The sequence below is a fragment of the Megalopta genalis genome, chromosome 2 (genome assembly GCF_051020955.1).
Source record: "Megalopta genalis isolate 19385.01 chromosome 2, iyMegGena1_principal, whole genome shotgun sequence".
In the NCBI taxonomy this organism is placed as follows: Eukaryota; Metazoa; Arthropoda; class Insecta; order Hymenoptera; family Halictidae; genus Megalopta; species Megalopta genalis.
The window spans coordinates 4380385-4398606 of record NC_135014.1 but is presented as its reverse complement, the minus strand read 5'-3'; the positions used below and the strand labels follow the sequence as shown (position 1 = coordinate 4398606).

Genomic DNA, 18222 nt, shown 5'->3' with positions numbered 1-18222 from the left:
TACTACGAGCACCTGAACCGAGCTTCAAGATTTCACCAGAAGTGGAGCCATTTGTCACAAATGATGCTATTTTCAAATTTATAAATGCTCATGGTAAAGAACCATTTTTGTGCTTGTTATTTACAAGAAGAAGTAAACCTATTTTGCGTAATGTCATCGGTTTTATTTATATATTAAATATATATTAAATAATATTATTATATAATATAATACTTAATATTATTATATATATTAAATTTTTATTTACATATTAAATATAATTCACATAAACGAATTATACAAGTCTCACGATTAATATTTATATTAACACGTTTGTACAATATTAAATCTAAATATTCTTCATTACATCTGTAATGGCATTAATCCATGTGGCAACCCCATATGCACCTGCATCCACATTTTGTAGATACTGGGACTGTTTCACGTAACTAGCTCGTCCTATTCTGTAATGGATATATACATTTTAAACATTACACTTATCATAAATATTGAATTTTAATTGAAACGTTGAACTCGTTTATTACATATATACCTTGGTAACATATGCTTCGTTGCTTCGCACGTTTGCCATGCAGCAGTCTTTAATGCGGTGCAAATATCGCTTGTTTCATTGTTTATTGTTTTCTCATAAGCTTCGCATACCGCATTGATCACGTCGATCTAAAAAATCAGAAAATCTTCAAAAAATTTCTTTCGAAGGTAGTTTCTATATTATTATTATATTATTATTATTATTATATATATTATATATTATATATAATATAATATAATAATATATATTATATTATATAATAATAATTTATTATATATAATTATTATTATAGTATTATTATAATATAAATATAGTATAAATAGTGGAGTTCGTGAAAATAAAATTTCTAAATTTATAACGTAATAACGTAAATATATAATAATAATTTATTATTATATATTTCTAAATTTATAACATAATAACATATATAATAATAATAATAATAATAATATATTATTATTATTATTATTATTATTATATATTAACGTTCTTACGTTATAAATTTAGAAATTTTATTTTCACGAACTCCACTATTTTCACTACAATATAAACACGTATTTCATAAACATTACATACCATAGACCTATCTCCTGGTTTCGCTTTACCATATTTCATTAAACAATCTAAACCGCTTCGAATCGCTCTGGCCAAAATGAATGACAAACCTTCTGTTTCTTGAGCTGTTGCCAGTTCTGCTGCAAAACTGGTGAACAATAAACAATACAGGGCTCCAGACGTTCCGCCCATTTGTTCTTCGGCAATACGTGCCAACTCGGCGAAAACTGACGAAGGGTGCGACAAACAAAAGCTCTCTAACCTTTGTAAGATATCTAAAGGGAAGCGTATATATTAAACAAATAAAAATATGGTTTCATATATAATGTTGAAAATATTTTAAGCACACGTATTTAGAAGTAATTATATTTTCATATAAAGCAACACAACGTTGGAAACCATTCAACACGTCCAATTTACTTTTAAATTACAGTTTACCTGTTGGGGCCATTTGTGTAACGTCTTAATGGTTTATAGAGAAATTATAAATCATTTAAAAATTATTTTATATTTATTGCGATCTGACAACATTAGTTTATCGATAAATACGTACCACTGGCGAGTCTTTTAAGCGTGGAACCGCAATCGCCGTCGCCGCATCCTCGGTCCAGATTATTAATAGCAACTTCCTTCTCAATTAAGCTTTCACAGGCACATTTCAGACACTGTTTTAACAAATACTGCTGGGGTTCGTCGATCTTCATTCCTACTTGTTTTATACTTCGCAACACTTCCTCCCGCATAGTCCTTTGTTTAGCTTTCAGAGGCACGCTGAAGGCGCATCCCGGCCATTTTGTCGCATTGGTAGGACCATCGAGACAACCGAGGAACATATCCTTGGAATCTTCCGGTAATTTCAGGAGAGTGATGTGGATTCCAGAGCTGTTCAACGAAGTTATTAAAACGCCCGAGTACATACGCTCGAGTTTGATATTCATATTTCCTGCGTCAATATGAAATAAATACTTTGTTATTAACGAACGATAGTAGTGTTCGAGGCGCGATAAAACAGTATGCGAAAGAATCTTGTTTGTTTCGTATGTTCTACTTCACTGGAAACATTCGAATCGTCACGAAGGATATAATGATCATTTTGATGAATAATTTAATTAATATCTCTATAAGAAATTACGCTTACCGAGCTGCTTTGCCAAATCGTGGACGACAATCCCTTGTTCCAGCTGGCTCATCGCTCCGAAATTGTTAACGATCGCCGCGACGGAATCTCCGCTAGCTAAAGACAATGCGTCGCACAAATGCGTCAACATCAATGAGATCACGTCGCTGCACGATCTCAATTTCATTTTTTCATATCCAGCTTCCCCGTGAGCACCCATTCCGCATTCCATTTCGTCTTCGGCAAGGTCGAACATCGGAGGTTGACCTGCGATATAGATTTCTTTTCAGTCAGAAATCTGCACTCTTATGCCCCAATTAGGCATAAGATTGTTGAAAAATTCGACAAAATTGTTCGCATTCGAATAGAAACCTGGGATAGCGCACGCGGTCAATCCGACTGCATACGTGGCCATGTTTCTCAAAACATTTTGTGCGACATCGTGAATTTCTGCTAGCGGCTTTCCCCTTTCAGCCAATTCGCCTGCTATTTTGATGACGAACAATAATCCGGTTAGTCCGCGTTTACCGGCGACTCCCTGATCCTTGATCGGTATACTACAGTCCTCGTTTACAATGATCTCTGTCAACTAATATTTCGGTCAATAATGAGGTCGTTGGAAAATGTGTCATTGATTCGACACTCGAATCGCTGGTTTCGTTCTTACCATCGCGCCATTTTGTCTCGCTTTCTCAACCGCAATGCCGAAATTAAGGCAGTCGCCGGTGTAATTTGGAATGATTACTAAAATGCCAGCTAGAAGAATAGTATATTTAACAAATATATATAGTAACAAATATATGTATGTTTACGCTTCTTAATTTAGAAACGCATTTTCGAAATTCCACTTTCCAAAATGTGCAAAAGTAATCGATCTTATGAAACTTCGAAAATAAAATAGCACTCTTCACACGCCTGATCAGTCGCTTCTTCTATTGACAGTAAATACGAATGAATCGTATATCTCATGAATTACAGCAATTTCTCCCGGAAATGCCAAATTTCGGGTTGCTGTGAATTTCCCTGTGCTAGTCTTACGCCTATGTAATTTATTGCTACGTCGATGCTAAAAAATTAATGAATTCCCAAATACAAAATGGCCTGTTTGGCTGTGAATCAGGTAAGAAAAACCGAATCGTGGCGTATAGCCTCCAAATTGACTTCGAATCGTGGCACCTGGCCACCGAATTGCCTTCGAATCGTGGCATGTGGCCACCGAATTGCCTTCAAATAGGGGCAAAAAATTAGAAATAAAAGAGTTAAGTGATCGTTTTTATTCTAGCATTACTATGTATTCATATTAATGTACACCAGAGCATGCTGGCCACAGCCTTTTTTCGCCGACTGCCCCGAGCTTGTATAAAAACGAGTCGCGAGGCCCAAAGAATCGCGACTTAGTTATTCTCAAAATCTGCCGGTTTCGATTCCGACCTTCGAACATTTTTGGCAGAAATTACTGCAGTTACATCTTTGAAAATAGCCTAAACTTCTACAATATTGTAGACTGCTGATACTTGCATCTTGTACGATCGTTTAGATTGCCGATATCGTGAAAAATTTCTTAACGAAATAATTTGCTAAAACACTTAAGAAAGTCGAACTCATTTTTTGCTTAATCTTAACTCGCATAAATCAGTCTGTGGAGAACTGTATTTTATTACGTGTACGTACGCATGTGTGTAGAAATATTTGTACGATTTAAAAACGGTACTATCTTTACCTTGACTGTGTTCGGAGAGACGTTCGATGCAATAGGAAATGTGTTGCGACGGCGGCGCCGCAAATATGGAGCCTGATACCGATGCGGTTAACATTCCATTTCCAACGAAGCCTAAAATCGAATAGAAACGATGAATCCGTATGACTTTGACATAATACGATATTTCTCCGATATGAATACATCCAACCGCGCTATAATTTAACAATATAGTTGCCAAAAAATTTAACAAGCACAGCTCTCACAATTGTTAACGAAAGATAGCGTTGTCCGGTTACTTTTCCGAATATCAACTTTTCGTACAAAATTAAACGAATGAATTCGCCTAGTTGGAGCAAATTTTAGCGCAACCGATTCTTCGTTCACAAAAAGTTCCCATTCGTTCGAATTTGCATTGAATTTCCTAATAATCTTCATTTACATCGTGCTTATTGATGTAAATGACTGTCCGACAAAATCAAACCTTTTTTCTGGGTTCCTTATAGCCACTATGAAATTCTTGTAGAGCTTCACTCCCAGAACAAGAATCCGAAAACCGAATTGCTCCGTCACCCTCAGTTTTTTAAATAAACGAACTTTTGTAAAAACCCAAAATTTTCGACAAAAATCAGGTGTTGCATGAAAAGTACAAACGCTAGAAAGTTCTAATTAATCTCAAAAGATAGAGGAGAGTTTCCCGAATATAGTGGCATGCAATTTATTAATTGTTTTTGGTCCTAAATAGCAATAAATTCATGTCAAAGTTTGAAAAAGTGTCGACGTGCGCAGTTTCTCCGCAATATTTTTGTATTTTTACGAAAAGTTCTTTGTTCAGCATGAAAACTCTACCCAGGATCGGATTCTGTAGACATTTCTGAAGAAGAAACGGCCCGATGGAAGTGTCGGAACGATGTACATTTTGAGTAGGTCGAGAAAATGTTCGTCGGCAACATGTACACGATGTTTTGCCGCCATGTGCTTCGCTGCTCGCTTCTCTCTGTCCGACAGGGCCGAGGCTATGGGCAATCAACACCGATGGAGGGATCCAATGGGGCACCCACTTAGCGTGTGGGGCGTGCCATTTTTTTTAGTACTTCAATGTGCTGTCTTCTTTTACATATTTTTATGGATAATAATCACCAAACTGTGAATCATAAATTAAAAATGGAGAAATAATAAAAGAAAAATAATGAACAAAAAATATTCATTTCATTCTGAATTTGTTCGAATTACAAGTATATCATGTATACAGTTATCATTTCAATTATAACGATAATTCGATCATGAATAAATAATTATTTTTGAAACGTTAAACTTCTTGAAACATATCGTTAAATATATATTTAAATATTTATTTAATTATATGGCGTAGAAGTCAAAATTATACTAGTGTTAGAATACTTTCGTTACCAACTCCAAATACTCTGGTGTGATTTTTTTTTGTGAAATATATCACAGTTTGGTGATTATTATCCACAGAAATATGTAAAAGAAAAACAGAACATTGAAGTACTAAAAAAAATTCAAATATTATTTACGAAAAGTGGGTGCCCCATTGGATCCCTCTATCGGTGTCGATTACGCGTAGCTTCGGCCCTGTCGGACAGAGAGAAGCGAGCAGCGAAGCTCATGGGCGGCAAAACATCGTGTACATGTTGCCGTCGAACATTTTCTCGATCTACTCGAAATGTATATCGTTCCAACACTTCTATCGGGCCGTTCCTTCTTCAGAAATGTCTACAGAATCCGATCCTGGGTAGAGTTTTCGTGCCGAATAAAGAACTTTTCGTAAAAATACAAAATATTGCGCAGGAACTGCTCACGTCGACACTTTTTTAAACTTTGACATCAATTTATTGTTATTTAGGACCGAAAACAATTAATAAATTGCATGCCACTATATTCGGGAAACTCTCCTCTATCTTTTAACACCGATTAGAACGTTCTAACGTTTGTACTTTCCATACAATACCTCATTTTTGTCGAAAATTTTGGGTTTTTACAAAAGTTCGTTTATTTAAAAAAAACTGAGGGTGATGGAGCAATTCGGTTTTCGGATTCTTGTTCTGGGAGTGAAGCTCTACAAGAATTTCATAGTGGCTATAGGAACCCAAAAATCGTGTCGGACAGTGATTATCGTTATCTTATTTATAAATCAGAGGCTCGTACCGAGAATTAAAAACGATACTAAGGTCAGTTATACGATAGTTCACTGATCTCGCGTTCAACAAAAAATGATATATCGAAATGTTATGAAAATTAACAACAGTGTTTCGCAAAGCGTAGTTACCTGCCCCGAAGGGTTCGTGCCCGCTTCCACCACCGCATAACAGAGACACTTTATTCTTTCTGTTCTCCAGCTAAATCATAAGAACGCAATTTAATAAATCTGTACTTGCATGAACGTAAAAAGAAATAGGCGAATAAATAGTACGAATATTCATTCCGTCGATGGTATTCGATTGCTCTATACATACATTTGGCAGCAAGAAGGCTTTATGCGATTCATCATAATCGAGTTGTGGATATGTATACGAAAAACCAGATAATGTCTCTGCGACCGCATCATCGAGCGAATTAATTAAGCTTTTCATGACACTGAATTGAGTTCCAGCAGTACTCGAACGAGATGGTCCACGGGAACGTGATGCGGCGCACTGGGACCAGGGAGGATTTCATTCGAGAAGAGACCAAATGCTAATCTTTGTTTGAAGGTTACAAGTTATCGCACACTTATGTAAGACTTTATTATGTATTCGTTTGACCATGTCAGAATAACCGTCAATCGAGTCAAACACAACCACAAGTCGGTCGGAGAACGATGGGAAGCACACGACGAAGATAGGAGAGTGCATCATCATCCGTGCGATCATTATACGAGACTTGTATATTTTATTTGTTTACGTTTCAGCTGTACAATGTTTACGTTTTACATTTTTTTGGGCAGATAAGACAAACGCAGAGAATAAATTTCTTTTATATCAATTCTTTATTGAAAACATCGGAATTAATTTATTTGACGGGTGTAGAAATTAGAAATTTACTTAGATTATTTTTTATTTATTAGAATTAAATTTACTTAATTAGAATTTACTTCTCGCAGAAAAGACATTTAGAAGTAGACTGCGGAGGTTTATGCACTGACGATATGCAATGAATATGCAAACTATACAATAATGTTATTAAAATGCGTATGTAAGCATATTATTGTATTTTGGGAAATCTATAGTCTCTCTATGCCAGAGACATTTGTGTAACTTCCGACAAATTCTTGGAGGATAGTGTGGATATGATACAAAAGTGCATGCAGACAACAAATAAAAAAAATAATGTAAGTATAATTTAAAACATAATTCATTAAGATATTTACAGTTGATATCTATCATTGGTTAATTATACCAAGTTTGAATTTCTTAGAATATCTAAAATAATCAGACATTGTAACAATTTTTGTTTGTTTCAAACATATGTTTAAAACGGTGTAAAATGTTAGTCATTACAAGAGTAATATTTTATTTTTTATCCATGCAGTAACATTTTTTACAGTATGAAAAGAATTGATCGTTTATTAAATTTCTTCTGATAACGTAAGAATTATTTACAAAAGTAATAAAATAAAGTGTCCTATTAACTTTATTACGCATTCCTCACAGATCCTTTAACAATTTTTATATCGTCCACGGGTCTGTCATTCTTGTCTGTTTCAACTAAACCGATTCTTTTTACTATCGCCATGCCAGTATGGATTCTACCTGTTATAAAAGAAAACAAATTATTAATACCTTATTAAATGTTACCGATTTCCAACATACAAATAATTATAGCGAAAGATAGAAACATATGTAAAATGTACCAAAAATTGTGTGTTTTCCATCTAACCATTGTGTAGGTGCTAATGTAATAAAAAATTGTGATCCATTTGTATCTGGTCCAGAATTAGCCATAGACACTATTCCAGCACCTGAAATAATATTATGTATTAATACGTAATTATTTTGAGTGTGTGAACACTTATAAATAGTAAAATGAAAAATTATTTACGATAAATACCAGTGTGTTTTAAATCATCGTGTATTTCATCATCGAAACATTCACCGTAGATAGATATACCTCCTTTTCCCGTCCCCGTGGGATCCCCACCTGCAAATAAAAATTTTGTAAGAAAAACAATGAATTCGTAAATTTAAAAAAAAAATAATACAATAATAAAAAATAAACGTACAACATTCATATATTGTAAGCGAAATTTTTAACGCAAAGAATACGTGACCGAATAAAAAATAAACTTAATAAAATTTGTAGATATAAATATTAAACTTTTAAAATTACTTTGGCTTTTTTAAAGCATGTTCAACATTTCTCTGTAAAAACTCAAAAGACAATAATATTGAAATAAAAGAGATAAAAAATATATCTGCATTCCTTTACAACATTTTTCAAGAAATTATAACTAAATAATTCAAAAATTTTTGAATTTTTATGGATACGTTTAATGATAATACCTTGTATCATGAAATCTCTAATAACTCTATGAAACTTCGTCCCGTTGTAATATCCACGTCGCGTGAGTTCAGCGAAATTTCTACATGTAATTGGTACATGTTTCCAATAAAGTTCAATGACCACCTCGCCCATGCTGCAAAAAAGTATTAATTAAATATTGTGATATTAAATGATGAACAGAATCAAAAAAATATTTAAAATTCTCAAGAATTTTCGAAAGGAATTAGCGAATCTATAAAAATCAATTAATTACTAATTCAGGTATTTCGGAACCTGGAGAAAGTAAAAACTTCGAGATAACATAATCACCACGCTTATAAAAACGGTGTCTATCAACTTACGTTGTCTCGAGAACTACAAACGGTGGTTGCCAATGTTTGTCAGGAATTCCCGATATGTTCGCAAGAGTCATTATTTAAACAATTTTGCGTTTCTTCTTGCGCTTTTATTTTTCTTCACCTAATAGAGGACATTAATAATTAATTGGATGAAATTATTAATACAAAATTAAATAATTTGTTAACGAATGTTTATAAGTTGTAAAATTGTTCCAAAATTTGTTCACATTGTTTTGGTAATAATATCGATTTTTCAAAAACTATAATCCTACGGAAAATCTTTAAACATAGCGGTTTTATTTAAATATTATTTAAGTTTCGCTTCAAGGTAATGTGCATTATTATATTTTTTAATTTAACAAAGGGAGCCGAAAAATAATAATTGTAGTAATTTACAAATAAAGCACTGATGTTTACTGCAAAATTTAGGTTAGTAAAGTAATATACGCTATTAAACTTTGTATTAAAATATTTGTTACCGAAATTATTGTTTTTATCATTACAAAATGAAAATATTGATATTTATAGTAACATCATTTATTTTTAATATGTTACAAATACAGATTTCCAGTTGTATGGCATTTGTTAAGTGAGGTTATGTAGCAACATAAGTTAAACTAGACTAATTCGACTAAAAATTGATTATTATATCGTATACAATTTTGTAATAAATGCAATATACCTTGTCGTACAAATTATTTTGCTCTAAACACAATAAACACAGTGAACAAAATAACTGTATGTTATACTTGATAACATGCAACTTATTGAACACTAGACATTAGACGCGCCACTGCATTTTAACCGCTGAAATTTAAATAGAATGTATCATCTGTATGTACATATATACGTAAATAGGACTACAAACAGCGTTTCAAATATATTTTCTCAAAAAAATGTAATACATACGTATATGAATCAAATCTACATTTAATATTTAAACATCCCGGGCTATTCGTCAAAACATAAAACTTCCGTAGTTTCACATTGAAAACAAATCTGTGATAAAGGTATGTCATTTTTTATTTTTAAGAATTAATGTATGTTTTTAATGTACATTATTTTGTACGAGATCTTTTAACAATGATGATAATGAATTTATACAATCGATATTAATAAAATAATATAAAAGAAATAAATAAATATATAGCTAACCTATACTAGTCTATACATAATATATATGCGATTTCTAGAATTTGTATCGTATATACTATTATATTTTAACAATATATATCACATAGATTAAAATGTATTATATTTATTTAGAATTATTGCACAAAACAGCTAAATATGCCTCCAAAGAAAAATCAAAATACTTCAAAGGGGAATAAATCCAAAACATCAGAAAGCAGCAATACAAAGGAAGAAAAAAAAGGAGGGACTGCAGTAAAAGTACATATGTGATATGTATTTTTTACAATAACATGAATATTTTAGTTTGCAGAAATTTTGATATCAGTTTCAATCAAAAGTTTAATTTATTTTTCATTTGTTTGTCTCTTCTCCTTCTTGGTTTATCATTATTTTATGTAATTGATGACAACTTAATAGCTTCCAATTCTAATATATTTCTTTTATTACAAAGGTCAGACATATATTGTGTGAAAAACAATCGAAAATTTTAGAAGCCTTGGAGAAATTAAAAGCAGGACAAAAGTTTAACGAAGTTGCTGCTACATATAGCGAGGATAAAGCACGATCTGGGGTAAATATGTTAAAGATATAAGTCTTCTCCATAAACTATGCCTAAGCTAATATTGTATTTACTGTATAACATATTTTATTTATGATTTCTGCATAACTTTTTTCTATTATGCAAAAAATAATTGATATTCTATTTTTATTGTTGAATAAATTCACTTAATAATAATAATATATATATAATAAATTTAATAACAATTTTAGGGAGACCTTGGTTGGATGACAAGAGGTTCAATGGTTGGTCCATTCCAAGAGGCTGCATTTGCGCTACCTGTTTCCTCGCTTGGTTCTCCAATTTATACAGATCCACCAGTTAAAACAAAATTTGGTTATCACATAATAATGGTGGAAGGTAAAAAGTAGATAGTTCTAACTGTTCGTGATTTCAAGTAAATATTAATTACACTATGAAAGTAATCATTTTTAAATAATAAGAACTACGCTTGTATAGATTTGTCTATAAGTTTATACAACACATTTTACACGTTACTTATCCTCTATAATTTAAAAATTACAAATGCATAAGTATCCATTCGTTTTTTAAATAATCAAATACCTACAACATAAGTTTGTATAAATAATCTTTATTTAGTATCATTTACAATAAAGATTTTTACAAGATTGTAATGATATAAATATTTTAAATGCTAAGAATCTTACAACCGATATAAATAAAATATAGCTAATATTTTACACTGATGCAACACAATGGCAAATGACTCTTTACATAGAATAATAGGAAGAAGACGCATGCAAACAGAAATTACCCATAAAAAATACCTATTAAAAAATATCTAAATACAAAAAAAGAAGAGACAGATGGAATAAACCAATATAAATGCAAGAATTTTCAACATTATTTGGAAAGAATAAGAAGAGGCGTGCAGAAAGCAACATTATTATAGTAATGCAATATTTGCAAAGAGGTAAAATGAAGGAAAATGAATGTCGATCGTCAGAAGTTTCTGAACTGTAACAGTTATGAAATAAATATGCTATTGCATTTTTCTTAACAGTTACTAAAGAAGAAACTTTCCAAGAACTTCACTGTACAGGGAACTATACTACCACTTTCGATAGTATAATCGTTAGAAATCTTTGTAAAAATTGTTTCTCAAATAACATTAGTTATTCGATTTCTGCTGAAGTCATTGCAGCTGCTCTCTTTCGTGCGCGGTGCTTATTTTAGAGACGAATATTTGGATTGGTGAAGTGAACATATTTCAACAGAGAATCATTTTCCTCGCAAACCCATGGTTTTTTGTGATGACAAGCAACGTCGTGCCAATTAACTCCGTCATTATAAAATTGATTAAGTACGGCCAAACAATTTTCGGGCGCGCCTCCTTGCTGAATAGCTTCACGATTATCTGGTTGAGGTTTTCCAATGCTGAAAAAGAAATAATTATTTCTCCAGCTAAATTTAAAATATCAAAAGCGTAGTACATTATACAGTTAATAGTGTAGACTATATATATATATAATCTTGTCGAATTGCGATAAAACATGTAATATTAATTTTACCCGCCACTCTCGGACCAGTCGTTTTGGGACCTGTCACTAGTTGGTGCAAGTTTTTGTAATTCCGCGGTCCAAAACCAGCCATTAACGTGAAGAGGTTGAAGGTCAGGCCTGTCACAGCCTTTGAAATCACAAAGACGTCCTGATGTCCAAATGTATTTTACCTTATCTAAGAACAATGATTATTATTAATCTATCATACAACTTGACCACTGAAGTATAAGAAACATAAAGTGTTAATACTTTGAACAATTCGGCTCTTGATGAACTCATTTTCAGCAGAAGTTTCCAAAGATACAAGATCCATACACCTTTGTCTACAGAAATTTCTTCCTGCTAACCAGTCTACTTCCTGTCCATTTGTTCTTGGATCAGCCCATGAATAGTAATAACCCTTGCCATTGAAGCGTTCGTGAATAATTCCTGAAATAAAAATAAATTTATAAACATTTAAATTGAAATTACCACGAAATAATCATCAATAAGTTGGATACTTATTTTTTGGATATTTATCTTTCACAACTCTATTAATATAAATTTCTTTTAATTCTAGAATGTTATTATAAATAATAAATATTTTATAACAATAAAGTATTATTTGAAATGGAAAAGTCAAAATTAGAAAATGGTGTAAGGAAAAATATATTTCATTTTAAATAAATGATAGTAATTCTTTAAAATGAAAAATATGCACTGGTAAACAAACAAACAACTATTTGATTTACCATAATCAACAGTTTTATGACCGTTTAGAGATTTAAATGAATATTTATTAAGTCTACTCGTGCAAACACGGAAATTATAATTAAACAGCTAAAAAAATACAAGGTTTCCAAGTGGTTCTGAAATAGAAATAAAAGGCACTATATCATTTCCCAGTAGATGAACAGCCATTTCAAATCGAAATTACCTCTCTGCAATAGTATTTACACAAATGCTGCTTCTTCTTTGCCATTTACTAGAACATTCACCTGATTCTATACATAATAGAACCGGTGATTTGCGATCCGGTTAATACCTTACTTTCCCCAAAACGATTAAATATTTAAGCATGGATCTTCTGTCATTTTTATTGACTATCATCGATCGCGATGAAGATTTTATCTTCCAAGGTGAAAGTTACAAATTCAATGTCGCTTGTCGATTCAGATAGTACAGTCACGGCTCAAAGATTGACAACGCATGGTGTATGTTAATTGTACAAACTACTTTCCCAAAGAAAAAGAAAGAAAGTTTGTCACCGTTTGTATAGAATATTTAGGGTGTCCCCCACCTAATATTGGAGAAGCCATTTTCACCAGGGCTACTTTAAATATCGCCACAATTTTCTTTCCCGTCACGTCGTTTGTAAGGAACCTACTTACGACTAATTTCTAGGCAATTGCATTTAATCAGTATGAACCTACTAATTGTTGCTATTACATGGATTTTGTAGCTTTGTATAGAACGAAAGTGTACGTTGATGTAATAGTTTGGCAGCTGATAAATGAGTATGTTACAGCTCGTTTGTTCTTTACATAATTAATGCAATATTTCCACTGTAATAGAAACATTATTATAGTAAAACCACGGACACTTCCTTATTTCTTTATATAATGAAAAAGACTATTTCAATTAATCAGATTAAAAATATAATATATCTGTTTGTTCGCGAAAATTAAAAAATGATGATTCTCTCGAGCAAATAGATGTTTATTTCTACTTCTAATAATTGAAAAGAAATAATTTGTAACATTTACAAAAAAATATATAGTAAAGTATCGTGCATTTTTTCAGTAAATCCGCAAATATATTTTCTAAGTTTGAAGAACGTGATAGACTAAATTCAATAAATTCGTAAAATGATCAATGGAATGTGTAACTCTTTGAATATGAAAATTTGTTTTTCTTTTAATTCAGAGTGACTCCACGCGTTCTCCCAGTGGCGTGTATGCATTTTTAAACGAATAAATGATTTTCGTACTTACTTTGTGCACAAAGAGCGGGAATCGGCGGTTCCAAAATCCTCCCGGTAGATTGAAACTGTGCCACCGATACAGCAACAAGTGTTCCCAGGATAATAAACCGCAACATATTTTCTTATGTGATCTAAGCAAATAATATACGCGTCAAACGATATTTGAAACAATTTCAATCGAAAATTTACCAGTACAGTATAGTTATATAGAACAAACTATTTAGTGCAATTTAAAAATAACTATTTGAAATTCTTTTTACACAATATTCTTAGAACTTTTATCTACACCAAATTAAACATCAATGCTAATATAATGTAAAATTTCTTCAGTATTTTTGCTGGTATATTGCGCTTATATTGTTTATTCAATTTTATCATTGTGTTTCACAAACGATATAATTCTGATTTAAAGTACGTTACTGATATAAAAAAAAAAGAAAAATAAACTCCACATTGAAATCCTATAGATTTCGTAATATCGATTCGTCGATGCTCACCTACAGACGTTCTCCAAAGAACTGAGGCGCTTTCTTCCGAAGCATCCCTATATATACATATGTATGTATATTACAACGGGGACATCGTGTCAGTGCTTTTACGATAGTATAAGCATTTTCGAGGAACACCCGAATAACTTCGTTTGCCCCTTGTCATTCGAACGATTTTCACCTTCTCTCCACATTTCATGGACCTCTGTCAACACGAAAAAACTATTCCCATTCTGTGGTATGCCCTATAAAATTATTTGTCCACTAATATGTGGGTCATTTAAACTGTACGAACAAGAATTATAACAAGAGAATTTTAAAATCTACTAGATAATTAAACTCGTAATAATTTGTTGAACATTAAAAGATTCAAAAAGCTAATAATGAAATATAATGAGCAAAATCTTTAACTAAACGATATCACAGCTTTTTGTTATTTATTTTTGACAATAGAATCTTGAATAAAATCGTGTTTATTAAACTTATATACGATTTTCTGTGTGTCGATAAATACTTCAAAGCATTGAGATTTTAGTTTTTATATTGAATTATTAAAATTTGAAATGACTGTATGTTTTGTTAGAATTGTTTTATAATAACTAATTGTAGAGTTGTTGCATTATTTACAGATGTATAAAGCTAATTATGCGCATGATATTTGCATTGTAGAAACTTTGTCTACTTATTAACGTTTCCAAACAGGTATTGATACAATATTATTTTATTATCATGTTTTTAATCGTAAATAAAATTGATGAAACGTATAATTCCAACGAAAGCTGAATATATTACGCGAACACAATTATTTTCGAAGTTATTTTCACTTTCGTTTTGATGTGTCTGTTAGTAGGATCATCGCTCGCTATTTGCATAATTAAAACACTAATTTGCATAAAGAACTCATTAAGACTGACATATACTCATAATCTTGTTGAATTATATCTTAGTTAAAGGATTTCGAGAAAAAGTACACTTTCGCTTGAACATCCCTGGAGTCCAAAACAAAATGCCTTGCTGAGGATTATATAATACTTTTAATAATAATAATAATTTAATAATAAGTTCAATGAATACGCTAAAAGTAATATTATGGGAAAGTTTAACGAGAGAACGCTTCATTGATGGAACGTCGTTGAACAGTTAATGAAAATGTGTGTGTACATATATATTTTTAAGTTCCAACATGTTCTACAGTAAAACCGACACAAAAATTGATTATTTATTGTTCGGCTCATTCATGTTTCCAATACACTTTTACATTAGTAATCGAGAACGTTTCATGTACCGTTAGACATAATAATTTTAAAAGGTGATGTAGGTGACCTGGAAACCCAAAAAGTAAACCACGTCGATTGGTCGAACACGACTTCGTCGAATCATAAACTTATTGACGGATTAATTTGTAAACATTTATTAGAGACCGGTATTCAAATATTGTTCAATTTCATTGAACTTTTATAGCGGAATATATTTCTATGTATACGTACAGATATTTTCAATATTGTGCAGTAAATTTTAATGTGGTATGTATAAAAATTAATTGTCATAAATATATAAACATTCTGTTTTAGTATGCATTTAAAAATAATGCGGAATCAAATATTGAATTGATAAAGAAATAAGGAATAAGCATATGTCGCAAAATACGTTATAATTTATTTGTTTGTAAGAGATCTAATATAAATACCACGAATAAATTATTTATAATAATCCGAAAACACTGAGGCCTGCATTTTTTCTGACATAAAATACGATATTAATAAACAATCATGTTGATTGTTTTCGATCCGATGTATCGTATTTAATTTGTAAATTTTTAATAAAATTATTGTTACTTATTGCATTATTTCAAATGCACACGAGTTTATGCCGAACTATCTTTAAAATGACGAAATTGAATTTCTCGGGAGAGAAGAATGTAAAATATTCAGGGAATGGTGCTAGGAAAATAGGAAAGTTCTTTATTGTTATCATATAATGGCTTGGCCTAGAAGATGCGATTACTAGTTGAGGGAAAGTGTTCGCGAAATAAATGCAACCACAACGTCACAGCATAATTTCTGTACTTGGACCCGAATAAACTACTTTGTCAAATTAAACGCTACTTTATTGTCCATCAGAGAAAACAGTGAAACATCCGTGTGATTTAATTTGATCTTCCGGGATACTAAGTATTAAATATTGTACTGAAAAATTTCAAAAAATAATTACGAAAGGGAAACAAGGTAAAAACAAATATTTAAATTACCATTTCCAGAGCGTATAACCAAAAAAGAAATTAAGCTTTTTATATCGTTTGTGATTATTTACGATCTATGATTAGAGTTTGCGATATTATTACCAGCTAAAAATTGTATTACACAAATATTAATAGTTCGAATCATGGATCCCAAAAGTGAAACTCGTATATTAATATAAATATCTGTAATATAAATATTATGTATATTAATATAATATTGTTATTATGTATATTAATATAAATTATTGTGTATATTAATATAAATATCTGAAAACCAAAATTGACGCTCAAACAGCGGCAGTTTCAGTTTCGAAATTACGTGGAACGTGAAGGTTTTGGTTAAATAAAGCGAATATTCAACAGGAAAAATCGAGAAAGTAAATATAAAAGTGAAAGAGAAGAGCAAATAGCTTTCGTTGACAGTTCGAAACGAAACGAAGATTGCCCCATAGTGACACCCTTTTACTAATTGAAACATGCCTTCCACCACGTACGTATCTTAAAACGGCCAGGATCCATAATGATCGTTTCTCAGATTTATGTTCACCCTTATCTTAAACAACTTAAATGGGCTATGTATTTCTTGGGATATTTAATTGATATAATAAATTATGTTTCATTTTTATAATGTCCTATTTTAAAGAAATATCCTACAACGTAAACATTTCGCCATGTCTGAGAAATAGATAATTAACGAATTTCGACCTTGAAGAGTAGTTATCATTTGTTAAAAACACACTATGTACATACTGGATATGCAGATTTGCAATCAAAATATTCTTACGTCTTTTCTGTTCCGATTCATTACGATGTTTTATTTCACTATAACAAATGTCCAAAAAATAGCTTAATCAGAACAAGTGTAATACATATTGAAGTGAGAATATTATAAGCCTGTATTATTTATGATACACATAATTACGTTCAAAATTCGAAACTTCCCGCGAAACACAGTTTACTACTAGCAACGTCGGGAAGTATGCCTAAGGGGCCATTCTCGTGAACACTTAAATGGCTACAGAGTTGATAAATTGAGTATTCTGTGCTATTCTGTGACTCAAATGTACCAAAATCACAGCTGATTCCTATACATACCCTGTATCCAATCGTTTCTGAAAATTGCACATATTAATAATTGTACTAGAAAATTGCTACGAATGGCTGTAGTTTCTAATTTCAATTTTTGTTGTGGCGCGTTAAATGTTTCCTTATTAAAACATTAAATTATATCTTGAAGAATTTAAAAAGATACATAAAAATGTAACGATAACAATGCATTATTTATTATAACAGCTTATACACTTACCGTATACTTGTACATATGTATAACGTATTTAACTACTGGTCAGCATCAAAGAAAAAATTGTTTTTGTGCGAAATACTTTTTTATTTCTAAGAAAATTGACTCTAAAATGAATTCAAACAAAACACGTATACCCTGTGATAAACTACTGTTGTAATCTGTAATCTTTCACGTTTAGTAATTTTATTTCCACGCTTGTGTCGCCACCTGAAAATCCCAAATGGCGTTTCAACTGTGTACGCATGTGTGAGTAGACTGATGCGTATACTATG

At 31.5% G+C, this 18222-nt stretch overlaps 4 protein-coding genes across 8 annotated transcripts; 1 reads left to right on the top strand and 3 right to left on the bottom strand.

Moving 5' to 3' along the window:
* Window positions 1-219: 219 nt before the first annotated feature.
* Window positions 220-6607, bottom strand: LOC117228052 (triokinase/FMN cyclase). The gene is made up of 10 exons (XM_033483714.2): window positions 6378-6607; window positions 6191-6260; window positions 3925-4035; window positions 2872-2960; window positions 2577-2793; window positions 2226-2471; window positions 1641-2030; window positions 1109-1362; window positions 533-660; window positions 220-443 (listed from the first exon to the last, which is right to left on the bottom strand). The coding sequence occupies exons 1-10, from the start codon at window positions 6492-6494 to the stop codon at window positions 329-331; spliced, it is 1737 nt and encodes a 578-aa protein (XP_033339605.2). The 5' UTR covers window positions 6495-6607; the 3' UTR covers window positions 220-328.
* A 129-nt stretch (window positions 6608-6736) lies between these two features.
* Window positions 6737-10892, top strand: LOC117228072 (peptidyl-prolyl cis-trans isomerase NIMA-interacting 4). 2 transcript variants are annotated; one of them, XM_076528725.1, is made up of 4 exons: window positions 6737-7231; window positions 10008-10133; window positions 10327-10446; window positions 10647-10892. In XM_076528725.1, exons 1-4 carry the CDS (start codon window positions 7190-7192, stop codon window positions 10803-10805), a joined length of 447 nt encoding a protein of 148 aa, XP_076384840.1. In that variant the 5' UTR covers window positions 6737-7189; the 3' UTR covers window positions 10806-10892. The 2 variants fall into 2 exon arrangements, with proteins under 2 accessions (XP_076384840.1, XP_076384841.1); XM_076528726.1 differs by lacking the exon at window positions 6737-7231 and adding an exon at window positions 9612-9751.
* Window positions 7219-9558, bottom strand: Cypl (peptidyl-prolyl cis-trans isomerase-like 1 Cypl). The gene is made up of 6 exons (XM_033483730.2): window positions 9424-9558; window positions 8745-8862; window positions 8403-8536; window positions 7951-8040; window positions 7754-7861; window positions 7219-7652 (listed from the first exon to the last, which is right to left on the bottom strand). Exons 2-6 carry the CDS (start codon window positions 8813-8815, stop codon window positions 7537-7539), a joined length of 519 nt encoding a protein of 172 aa, XP_033339621.1. The 5' UTR covers window positions 8816-8862; window positions 9424-9558; the 3' UTR covers window positions 7219-7536.
* A 114-nt stretch (window positions 10893-11006) lies between the features above and the next one.
* Window positions 11007-18092, bottom strand: LOC117228061 (L-selectin). Of its 4 annotated transcripts, XM_076528723.1 has the most exons (7): window positions 17954-18088; window positions 17743-17759; window positions 14418-14613; window positions 13931-14051; window positions 12207-12386; window positions 11967-12132; window positions 11007-11832 (listed from the first exon to the last, which is right to left on the bottom strand). In XM_076528723.1, the coding sequence occupies exons 4-7, from the start codon at window positions 14034-14036 to the stop codon at window positions 11628-11630; spliced, it is 657 nt and encodes a 218-aa protein (XP_076384838.1). In that variant the 5' UTR covers window positions 14037-14051; window positions 14418-14613; window positions 17743-17759; window positions 17954-18088; the 3' UTR covers window positions 11007-11627. The 4 variants fall into 4 exon arrangements, with proteins under 4 accessions (XP_076384838.1, XP_076384837.1, XP_033339614.1 ...); XM_076528722.1 differs by lacking the exon at window positions 17743-17759 and having other exon boundaries at window positions 14418-14653; window positions 17954-18092; XM_033483723.2 differs by lacking the exon at window positions 17743-17759 and having other exon boundaries at window positions 17954-18092.
* Window positions 18093-18222: the final 130 nt, after the last annotated feature.

Coding starts and splice junctions, on each gene's coding strand:
- LOC117228052 (XM_033483714.2), bottom strand. CDS start 6,494: ATGAAAAGCTTAATTAATTCGCTCGATGATGCGGTCGCAGAGACATTA. Junction 6,261..6,377: donor AAGCCTTCTTGCTGCCAAAT/GTATGTATAGAG, acceptor CTTATGATTTAG/CTGGAGAACAGAAAGAATAA. Junction 2,031..2,225: donor CGATTTGGCAAAGCAGCTCG/GTAAGCGTAATT, acceptor ATATTGACGCAG/GAAATATGAATATCAAACTC.
- LOC117228072 (XM_076528725.1), top strand. CDS start 7,190: ATGATACAAAAGTGCATGCAGACAACAAATAAAAAAAATAAT. Junction 7,232..10,007: donor CAACAAATAAAAAAAATAAT/GTAAGTATAATT, acceptor ATATTTATTTAG/AATTATTGCACAAAACAGCT. Junction 10,447..10,646: donor AGGATAAAGCACGATCTGGG/GTAAATATGTTA, acceptor TAACAATTTTAG/GGAGACCTTGGTTGGATGAC.
- Cypl (XM_033483730.2), bottom strand. CDS start 8,815: ATGACTCTTGCGAACATATCGGGAATTCCTGACAAACATTGGCAACCA. Junction 8,537..8,744: donor TTTGTAGTTCTCGAGACAAC/GTAAGTTGATAG, acceptor ACTTTTTTGCAG/CATGGGCGAGGTGGTCATTG. Junction 8,041..8,402: donor TAGAGATTTCATGATACAAG/GTATTATCATTA, acceptor TTTTATTTGCAG/GTGGGGATCCCACGGGGACG.
- LOC117228061 (XM_076528722.1), bottom strand. CDS start 14,036: ATGTTGCGGTTTATTATCCTGGGAACACTTGTTGCTGTATCGGTGGCA. Junction 12,133..12,206: donor CAAGAGCCGAATTGTTCAAA/GTATTAACACTT, acceptor CATTGTTCTTAG/ATAAGGTAAAATACATTTGG. Junction 11,833..11,966: donor GACTGGTCCGAGAGTGGCGG/GTAAAATTAATA, acceptor TTTCTTTTTCAG/CATTGGAAAACCTCAACCAG.